At 44.2% G+C, this 9,992-nt stretch overlaps 1 protein-coding gene across 1 annotated transcript in view; it reads left to right on the top strand.

The window, feature by feature from the left end:
* Nucleotides 1–9,992, top strand: part of sidt2 (SID1 transmembrane family, member 2) — a 17,608-nt gene that overhangs the window by 6,548 nt on the left and 1,068 nt on the right. Inside the window, exons 6-25 of the mRNA XM_013914272.1 lie at nucleotides 1,408–1,509; nucleotides 1,757–1,840; nucleotides 1,932–2,097; nucleotides 2,267–2,360; nucleotides 3,260–3,318; nucleotides 3,541–3,567; nucleotides 4,314–4,352; nucleotides 4,440–4,517; nucleotides 5,077–5,192; nucleotides 7,323–7,396; nucleotides 7,590–7,656; nucleotides 7,759–7,832; nucleotides 7,916–8,039; nucleotides 8,167–8,284; nucleotides 8,600–8,736; nucleotides 8,844–8,952; nucleotides 9,210–9,286; nucleotides 9,472–9,518; nucleotides 9,607–9,712; nucleotides 9,813–9,929. Coding sequence (XP_013769726.1) covers nucleotides 1,408–1,509; nucleotides 1,757–1,840; nucleotides 1,932–2,097; nucleotides 2,267–2,360; nucleotides 3,260–3,318; nucleotides 3,541–3,567; nucleotides 4,314–4,352; nucleotides 4,440–4,517; nucleotides 5,077–5,192; nucleotides 7,323–7,396; nucleotides 7,590–7,656; nucleotides 7,759–7,832; nucleotides 7,916–8,039; nucleotides 8,167–8,284; nucleotides 8,600–8,736; nucleotides 8,844–8,952; nucleotides 9,210–9,286; nucleotides 9,472–9,518; nucleotides 9,607–9,712; nucleotides 9,813–9,929 — 1,815 coding nt within the window. The remainder of the gene's footprint in view (nucleotides 1–1,407; nucleotides 1,510–1,756; nucleotides 1,841–1,931; nucleotides 2,098–2,266; nucleotides 2,361–3,259; nucleotides 3,319–3,540; nucleotides 3,568–4,313; nucleotides 4,353–4,439; nucleotides 4,518–5,076; nucleotides 5,193–7,322; nucleotides 7,397–7,589; nucleotides 7,657–7,758; nucleotides 7,833–7,915; nucleotides 8,040–8,166; nucleotides 8,285–8,599; nucleotides 8,737–8,843; nucleotides 8,953–9,209; nucleotides 9,287–9,471; nucleotides 9,519–9,606; nucleotides 9,713–9,812; nucleotides 9,930–9,992) is intronic.

The raw sequence follows: 9,992 nt of genomic DNA, 5'->3' as shown, positions 1-9,992 counted from the left end.
ACCCCTGATCTATACAGTCCTATGAAAAAGAATGAAGTAAAACCTGTCATTCAGTAGCTTACAGTTGGCTTTTGGCAGCAATAACTTGAAGTAATTCTTTTCTGTATGACTTTATCAGTATTGTCATGGAGTGAGTTTGTTGCTGATCTATGCAGAGCTCTCTCCAGGTTCCTTCACATTTTCAGTCAGGTTGAGGTCTGGACATTGCAACACCTTGTTTCTTTTCTTTTTTTTAGCTGTTTATTCTGTTCTAGATTTGCTGCTATGATTGGGGTTGTTGTCCTATTGTGTGACCCAGTTTGGACCAAGCTTTATCTCTCACGCTGGTATCCTGACATTTGAATCACGAATACTTTTGTAAACAGAGGGGTTTGTGGTCAACTCAATGACTGCATGGAGCCCAGGTCCTGTGGTTGCAAAACAAACCCAACCCATCACCCCTCCACCACCGTGCTTCGGGGTTGGTCTGAGATGTTTGTTCTGATAAGCTTGGTTAGCGCCAAACGTGGTGCTGTGCGTTATGGATAAGCATCTACACTTTAGTCTCGTCTGTTCAAAGGACATTGTTCCAGTTTGAGTTTTTTCTAATTGTCCTGTTATGAACTTTAACATTTAACTGCGGCTTGTAGCGTCTGAGATGTCGCTGTTGGGTTTTTTGCAGTTTCTTTAAGCTTTGCACGGTCTGACCTTGGGGTGAATTTTTTGGCATTTCCACTCCTGAGAAGATGGTGACATATTGTTAACTTACCTATTGATGCTCCGGAGCAGCAAATTGCCAAAACTTCTGCTTTTACAGAGGTGCTCACACTTGCTGATGACCGATCAATCAAGTGTGTTTGATTATCAGCACCTGGCTCCTCCTTACACTCTTCATTCCCATAGCAGCAGTTATGAGTTATGCTGAAAGTATAACTTATAAGTATAACTTATGAGTTATACTGAGTTATGCTCAAAACTGCCAATCCTGTGAAAACCTTACTTTTCACACGACTGTATGTTATTTGAAAACGGAGATCAGCTTGTGGCAAATGACTCCATGACTTTCTTTTGACACTTGATGAAGACGTTGTCAGTCTCTGACCTCTTTTAAGACAGTCTGCTTTCTGCATCAGCTTTGCTTTGTTCTCCCAGTCTGTGCTTGTAAGCTATCAGGTCAGCTCATTTGTATGCGTGAGGTGCTCTGCAGTCGAGGGCTACAACTGAACTGGATAAAACCTTTTGAGAACCTGGAGTGGGAGGCTCTCAGTAACATATCACTTATTAAATTGTGCAAATGGACCATGGGGTGACGTATTGGTTTAATGGTTTATTGTGCTGTCAGCAATTAAAACGCCATCCTCAAGTCGATCTTTCTGAAAACTGCCTCGCTGACTGTTGTCCTCTTCTTTCCCTCTCCTTTTCTCTCAGTATTTCAAGTATGTCTTCCAAGACGGGGTGGATACTGTGATCGTCAAGGTCAACTCGGACATGACTTTCCCCTGTTCTGTCATGTCCATCCAGGACATCCAGGTACAGTTATCCAGAGCACACATTCAGCTGTGCTGCAGCAGCCCTCAAGAGGCCCCTCCCTCAGCCTCAGTGGTCAGCGTGCAGTAGCACTCTGGGACCACATGAGGGCATCACAGTGGATACCACAGCTGATTTCTTGCTGTTCAAAAATGTTTTCTTATTTACTTCTGAAACGATCCATCTGAATCTTTCTTTTTTCACATCTAATTCAGTTTTTTTTTCTCCCTCTCTCACTGTCTCCATTCAGTGCCCCATTTACGACCTTGACAACAACGTGGCCTTCATTGGGATGTACCAGACTATGACAAAAAAAGGTGCCATCACCGTGCAGGTAGTGTCCCGCAGAAATTCAGAGCTTATTGGAACCGGTTGCGATAAATCCTGGTGTAGATTTGAATGTAGGTGTTTCTGCCTTTATCTAGAGGAAAGATTTCCCCAGCAACAGTTTCTACGTGGTGGTGGTGGTAAAAACTGAGGACGAGGCATGCGGCGGCCCGCTGCGCTTCTACCCTCTGAGACCCGATCAGCTGATTGACGCCGGCAATCGCAGCAAGGCCCTCGATGTGATGGTCTCACCCGCAATCAACTGTAAGTCACATGGCTACATATGTGAAGCGCTGAGGGTTAGCATGTGCTAAAAGAAGCTGAGATTTCTCTGCTTGTGTTGTTTAGATTTGTGTTTTTTTTTGGCAGCAGATACAGAATGTTGTGTTTTACTATGCAAATTAGCTTACAGTTAATATGTCCCCCCGTGCAGTGGAGGTGTACGTGATGGGAATGCTGTTCTGTTTGGGGATCTTCTTCTCATTCTACCTCCTGACCTTGCTCTGTGTCTGTCTAGAGCGTGCACGGTAAGGTTTTGAAATTGCCTCTGCAGCAAAGTCATCATTTGCTTTGTTTATCTGCTACTTGTACAAAAGAGTTTCCAGTTGCGGCGGTCGTGTTGGAATGTTCTTCACTTAGAAAAGCCATCTCTGCATCTTTGTCTTCCACTATTGCATGAAGCTAGATTATGTTATACTCAAAACCCAGAAAAAGTCAAGCATATGCATATATAAATAAACTGATTTCACACCTGTAGGAAATATCAGGCCTGCATCTTTTTTTCTGTTTTTATCGTGTCTCCCTTTTTTTTCTGGCTTGTTTTCGGAGTAGTAGGAAGTACGTGCTTTAGGGTGTGCCCTTCCAAACGGACCTCAAAACTCAACAGCATATGCAGGAGTTTTTTAAAAAGCTGCAGGTGGGCAGAAGGAATAGCTGATTAATTGAAAAGAGCTGAACAGTAAACGTCAGAAATGGCTTAACCGTTAGCTGTCATGTATTTATTTATTTTGGCTGTTGAATTTCACTGAACTGAAAGCAGAGCAGTGAATCAGCAATTATGTTGTACACATCTGCAAAACCCTGTGAGGAAGATGCAACTGTTAACCAAAGTCTTCACCCGAAACACAGAATAGAAAAGCCAGGGTGGCAACAAAACAACCGTCTTTGCAAGTCTGCACCGCAACAACAAGACGCAGGCAGACGGTAACTTGTAGCTGCCTGAAAATGACAGAAAGTTTTGCACTTTGGTTGGAAAAACAACAACTAATTTCCAACCTCCTGTACATCAATTAGTCCCTCTCCAGCCCACGTTTCAACCCACGAGGTCGGACGTCATATTGTCAGAGTAGATCTGCACTGCAGGAATGACACTGCACTGAATACAAATTGTGTTCATTTGCATTTTCCCCCCTCTCTATTTCTGCAGACTGAACAAGAGGAGAAATGTGTTTCTGAATCCTGCCGACATGTCACCTGCTGAGACAGGTAACCCAGCAACTAGCTCTGATGGACCGGCCCATTAGGAGCAGTGTGCACTGACCACAAACCAGCAAGCTTGTTCTGTTCTGTTAATTAAATACCAGAGTAAATGTGATCCTAAACTGGACTGATCATGCAGTCCCACAGCTGTTTGCCACTCTTTTATCTCAGAGCTGAATGTTTAAGCGTGTACTGAACGTGTATCTTTCTCTCCCCCCTGCCATTCAGCCTCTCTGCTCGGGAAGAACAGCGACGGTATACAGACACAGTTACTCCCCTTGTGCACTTGCTGCCCTCTCTCAGTCTGTGTTGCTTGTCTGCAGATGCTCTGCATGCAGTAGCTTCCATACTTTACCCTACAAAGAAGAGAAAGAGACGTTTTCGGCTGCAGGGCTTCATGGACATAAACGTGGCTCTGTTCTGAGGCTTTTCTGGCTTTACAGAGATACAGATATGCACTCACATGGGTCTTTGTTAGCTTCTTTTGCCTGTGTTTGTAATAGTGTTATCCTTTTGTAGTCCTCACAGCGTTATGGCTTTGAGCTAAAGAAACACGTGAGCATATTTTCAGCAGCACTCCCATTAAAAGCATGAAGGCGCTAAGATGAATGCAAGCGCTGCTGATGTGCTTTTTTTGGCTGCCTCCCAGTGTGTATCTGTATCTATCCACTGCAGTAGTTGCTGCCACTGTTTGATTTTAAACCACTAGTTTTGAAATAATCCTCTTCACTGCATCTCATTTCTCAGCTTTCACACTTTTGGAGATTAATAACTTTTTTTTGCCCCCAGCCAGAAAAGAATTTAAGGAATTGCATTTTTTCACTGGATTCCTTCAGGTGTTTGCGTCCGCCTCACCTCCCTGTTTTCCTGACTAACACAGTGATCATTGTGCAGTGTTAGGATACTAACTAAACGTTGATCGTAGTGCCGCTTGTTTGTGCATGTGAGCATTTGGGAGCGTGTATCCTTTCTTGGATTTTTGAAAGTTTGTGTCTTTACAGGAAAAACTCCAGCCTCACCAAATGAATATGGCTCATTTGGTGAGTATTTAAAAAAGCAAAAAAACATTTAGTCTTTGTGATGTCATTGTTTGATTGCCAATGAACGAAGAGTCATCTCCTCCTCAGCCGACAACGGCAGCACAATGAGTTCAGAGGCCATTACCGACAGCGCCACTTCAACTGACAACAACTATGGATACATGGGTATGAGCAAACAGAGACTCACACGTCCTTTTTTCCCTCTTTCTTGTTTTTTTGGCCCACTCTGCAGAGCGGCTTGCACATGGATTCTTAGCAGCTCCACACCCTCACTGGTTTTCTGTGTGTCTTTGTTCATTAGGACAGGAGCCTTTCAAACGTCGACCAATCCTCAATCACCTTCACTACATAGCCATCCGCATCGGTGACACGCTACCATATAACTAGCCGAATCAGCACCCCAAACCAATCAGCCACCATGTCAATCAAATATCAGTGGAGTTAAGAGGCCGGGAAAGTGGCCACTTCTCTCCACTGATGGCACTCAAATGAACAGCGACGGTGATCTCATCAGCGCAAAGATCATCTGACCAAAAAAAAAATCATTCTGGTCATCTATTTAATCATTTTGAAAATTGAAGATAATTTTTGAAAGGTGCGATGTGTTGGATCACCTTTTTGCATCAGCCTGCAACTCCCTTAAATCCAGTCGTCGGTCTGCCTGCTCACGTTGTGCCTCCACTAGACAGAATGACTCTCTTTTGCTCTTCCCTCCTCCAATCAGAGCGATCGCTGGAAAGTGTCGCACGGAGCAGGCAGGAGTCTTTGAGCTCCATTGAGGAGGATGACTATGACACACTGGATGACATACACTCCGACAAGAACATTGTTCGCACAAAGGTACGTGAAAATCATTTTTCCTGCCTCAGAATGGCACAGATGTGGCTTTCTGCACATCTGGCTTATTTAGAATGAAAAGATCTGTGAATGTGCAAAGTAGTCCTCACCTCTAGTACCTCAGGGTGCTAGAACAAAAACGTCCATCTGATCTGTTTGGTCACTAACAGATTGCTGGATTCATCTGTGGAGATGGTGAGCCAAACTGGAAACTGGAGGCATAACTTTTTTTTTTTTTCTTTGATAACAAACATTCTCATTTCCATTTTTGTCAAATATTTGCCAAGTTTCGCTACATCTCTGAGAGTTTAAACCCCAGCCGGGTCTTTAAAACTCGAGCAGCATCCTAAAAACTTGGTTTTGTTCATCTGGATCATCTGGCGTTTTCAGGGGGAGAAATGTATTGTCACTCATCCATGTGACTTCTTCGGTTTCCCCAACCTTATAAACAGTACCTATGCACAATGACTGAAACCAGCCCCACTGAATGAACAATGTGCTGTGAGGTCAGTTTCTTGATCATTAATATGGAATTTGTCATTCACAAATCAACAGCCACTGATCAATGGTTTATGATCAGTGGCTGTTGATCAGTTGCCATGAGTCCCATTCACAGAGAGTTGGGGAATGGCTGCAATCGCAGCATTGTAAGATGGTGAAAGATGCACCCTTAGGCCCCCTCCTCGATTCAGAGATGGTCTTTCCTTTTTCACGTAAATGGCCTCTTTGACTCCGCGCTCAAAACCAGCCTTCCTCCCTGTCCAAGATGTGTCCTCATCATTGAAAGAGTGTCCACTGGCCTGTAGGTGTGAATAGACTGCAGAGTCCTGGAGGTAGCTCTCCTGTGTTGTGCCATGTGCTTCGCCAGAGGTTGTTTGGTTTCCTCCTCCATGTGTAAATCACGGCAATCCTCCTGGCACTTAACAGCGTATGCTACATTACTCCGTTTGTCCCGAGGGACCCGATCCTTGGTGTGGACCAACTTTTAGCGCAGTGTGTTTTGGGGTTTGAAAGCTACAGAGATGCAATGTTTATAGTAAATGCGTCTCAACTGTTCCAATACTCTTGACACGTACGGATCATTAAGGGTTTTCGCTTAAGCAGCAGTTGTTCTCCTCTCCTGGATCGGCTGGAGCTTTCTTTAGGTGCCTTCCCAGCTTTGACAAATGTCCAGTTGGGATAACCACATTTACTCAGGGCCTTCTTGGTATAATGTTCTTTTGCTTCCCTGGCTGCTGTCTGTGGGGATGGAGTTTGGGCTGTGTTGTGGTGTCCTGATGACACAGAATTTATGCTCCAGTGGATGATGAGAGTCAAACCTTGAATACTGAGATTTGATTTTCACCCAGATGTCACCCACGTACTTGAACCAGTGACTTGGTAGTGAACCATCCTGTAATCTCTTACAAACGACCTTCACTGCTTCAGTAAAGACAGATGTAACATCGTACGAGACCATTGTTTCATCTGCCTCCATAATGCCATCTCTCACCTTCTCAACAAAATCCAAGCTGTTCTGGATGTGGCGTTCAGCGGGTTGAGGGTCGAAGCCAGAAACTTTGAGATGTTATAGGTGACCGAGTTGATCATACAGACAATTGGTCTTAGAGCTACCTCCTGTTTATGTGTCTTCAGTAAACATACAGACTTGGTGTAGCTTCTCCTGGGTATAGCCTGTGGTATGAGGTCCGGTCAGTAGCATTGTCTTGTTCTAACTGCTTCAGACAATCTATCACATCTTCCTGTAACCACTTCCTGGGTCTCGTTTCAGGGGCTCATAAGTATTTTTCTCACTGACCAATGACAAAATTTTCTCATGGTCTTTCTGGTTTAGCAAAGCCATCAAGCATCATTCCCTTCCATAAAAGCCAGCTCTGAGCTCACACACATGCGCACACACAGTGTAAAACGAAGAGCAGGGCAGCAGATATTCTCATACTGAGCTCAAATGAAACAAGTGCACAGAGACAATTTAATAATGTGTTCCTTCGTTATATTAAACCTCTAAACCAGAGTCACAAATTTAAAAAACTTGTCAGCAGTAAAGAGTTTGAACATTAATTAGGCGAGGTTAATGCTTTCTTCATCCAGACTTTAATAAAGTAATAAAGTCTTCTCTTCTTCCTCTTACAGAAATTTCTGTACGTGGCTGACTTGGCCCGCAAAGACAAGAGGATCCTCAGCAAGAAGTACCAAATCTACTTCTGGTGAGTTCTCTTGTTGCACCCATGATAAGAAACATGATATTCTTTTATATCTAAGCCAAATCAATTCACAGTGAATTAACCAAGCCATAGTTTGACATTATATGAAACATTAAAAAATATTACTGATTATTAATGAAGTGCTGCAGATCTGATGGTTGTGAGTGGCTGAAAGTAATAATTGTACCCTCTTCAGGAACATTGCTACGATTGCTGTGTTTTACGCCCTGCCAGTCGTCCAGCTGGTCATCACCTATCAAACGGTAACAATGATTTTATAAAGCATGGCGACACTTTTTTTAAAAAAAAGATTCCGATAAGCCGTCAGCTCGCTAATACGACGTGTGCATCTCTGTTCTCCACAGGTTGTCAATGTTACAGGAAACCAGGACATCTGCTACTACAACTTCCTGTGCGCCCACCCGCTCGGAGCTCTAAGGTTTGCAGTCGAGCACAGTGTGTTAACATGTCCAACGTCATCAGCTAACCCGCGTAAAGTAACGATTAACTAATTCCACACAGCGCTTTCAACAACATCCTCAGTAACCTTGGTTACGTGATGCTGGGGCTCCTCTTTCTCCTCATCGTCCTCAAGAGAGACCTCGCCCAAAATCGTGCTCTGGAGCGGCATGACGTCAACGCGCTGGTGAGGCACACGCACACTGACAAACGTGTAGTCATTTGTCATGAAGATGTGTTTTTAAAGATTTAGATGATGATGATGATGATTGACAGCGGTAGTTTAGTTATCAGGTTGTCTCTTCCTCCTTCAGGAGTGCGGTATCCCAAAGCACTTTGGCCTCTTCTATGCCATGGGAACTGCTCTGATGATGGAGGGTTTGCTCAGTGCCTGCTACCACGTCTGTCCCAACTACACCAACTTCCAGTTTGGTAAGAACGATTGTGTCCTTACTCAGACTCGACATGGTTACAGTTGTTTTTACCTTTGTCAGGATCAGTAGTCTGAAGAGAGTTTTGGCTTTAAGCAGCTGTCACTTCAAAGGAAGATGAGGTTTCCTGGCTTTAGTCTGCATCAGTTCTTTGTGCGGTTACATTTTTACTGCTTCAGCCAGTTTCTTGAGTTTCTGCTGGCTGTAAAATTTGTGAATGCATTATTTTTTGTCTCTCTGTCTGTTTACTTTGAGTCCTGGGCTGAAAAAAGTTCAAGTTGCATGCGGTACATTTGAGTTGTTCTCCTCCCTGCAGACACCTCCTTCATGTACATGATTGCTGGACTGTGTATGCTGAAGCTCTATCAGAAGAGACACCCGGACATCAACGCGAGCGCTTACACCGCTTACGCCTGCCTCGCTGCTGTCATCTTCTTTTCTGTGCTGGGAGTGGTAAGTGCACACACACACACACACAATACAAAACCTGAGTTATGCTTTATGGTCTAAAAACACGGATTTCTTAATAATCATTGTGCTGTGCTTTTTTTTTTTCTCAGGTATTTGGGAGAGACAACACAGCCTTCTGGATTGTTTTCTCTGTGATCCACATTCTGGCCACGCTGCTGCTCAGCACACAGCTCTACTATATGGGTCGATGGAGGCTCAGTAAGATCACAGAAAGAAAGCAAACTCAGTCCAGTGGGCTTTATTGGCTTAAAATGAGTCACTTTAGACTAATAACTGACTGCAACTAAAGTAGTCCAGGATTATATTAAGGCTGTCGTGTGAGCGTGTGTCTCACATAAGCTAGCAAATCAGAGTAACTAATATTTAAATCCACTTATTGGGATATTCTAATAAAATAAAGCAGCTTATAATCCTTGTTGTTCTCTCTCCTTCCTCTCTGTGTGTTCACGTATCAGACGCTGGGATCATGCGTAGGATAGTTTACGTCATCTACACAGACTGCATCAGGCAGTGCAGCGGGCCGATGTACATTGTGAGTAACGGCCAGAAAATCCAGTATCAGTGTATTGCATAAGGTAGCAGGTCCTTCTGCCTTTACCTGGTAACTCAATTATTATCTTATCTTAACGACCGGTAGTTGCAGAGAGCAATAAAAGGCATCGGTGAGTCCTGATGACCTGCTTTTTAATCATTTTTCCGCCGGTGTATGTCTTTCAGGACCGCATGGTTCTGCTTGTGATGGGGAACATAGTCAACTGGTCTCTGTGAGTAAAACAAACTGTCTTTCCAGCTCATTTAAATCAGCAGAGTGCAGAGGAGGCAGGTGATGTGTATCTCGCTATCTCTCTGCAGGGCTGCCTACGGCCTCATACAGAGACCCAACGACTTTGCCTCGTACCTGTTGGCCATCGCCATCTGTAACCTGTTGCTCTACTTTGCCTTTTATATCATCATGAAGGTTTGTGTGTTTAGTAACTCTGCGCATGTGAGAAGCACCAGGAGAAAGTAGCAGACATGTTTGGGACCTTTGGAGCTCACAGTTTTCTGTTTGTGCTCAGCTGCGGAGCGGTGAGAGAATCAAGTGTCTGGCGCTGGTGTGTATTCTCTTCACGGCGGTTGTGTGGGGCTTTGCGCTGTATTTCTTCTTCCAGGGTCTCAGCACCTGGCAGGTTAGCCCCACACACACACACACACACACACACACACACACACACACACACACACACACACACACACAC

The sequence above is a fragment of the Pundamilia nyererei genome, unplaced genomic scaffold, assembly GCF_000239375.1.
Source record: "Pundamilia nyererei isolate P.nyererei 1_Seehausen unplaced genomic scaffold, PunNye1.0 scaffold00182, whole genome shotgun sequence".
NCBI classification, from domain to species: domain Eukaryota; kingdom Metazoa; phylum Chordata; class Actinopteri; order Cichliformes; family Cichlidae; genus Pundamilia; species Pundamilia nyererei.
This window is presented reverse-complemented; position numbering and strand designations above follow the sequence as displayed.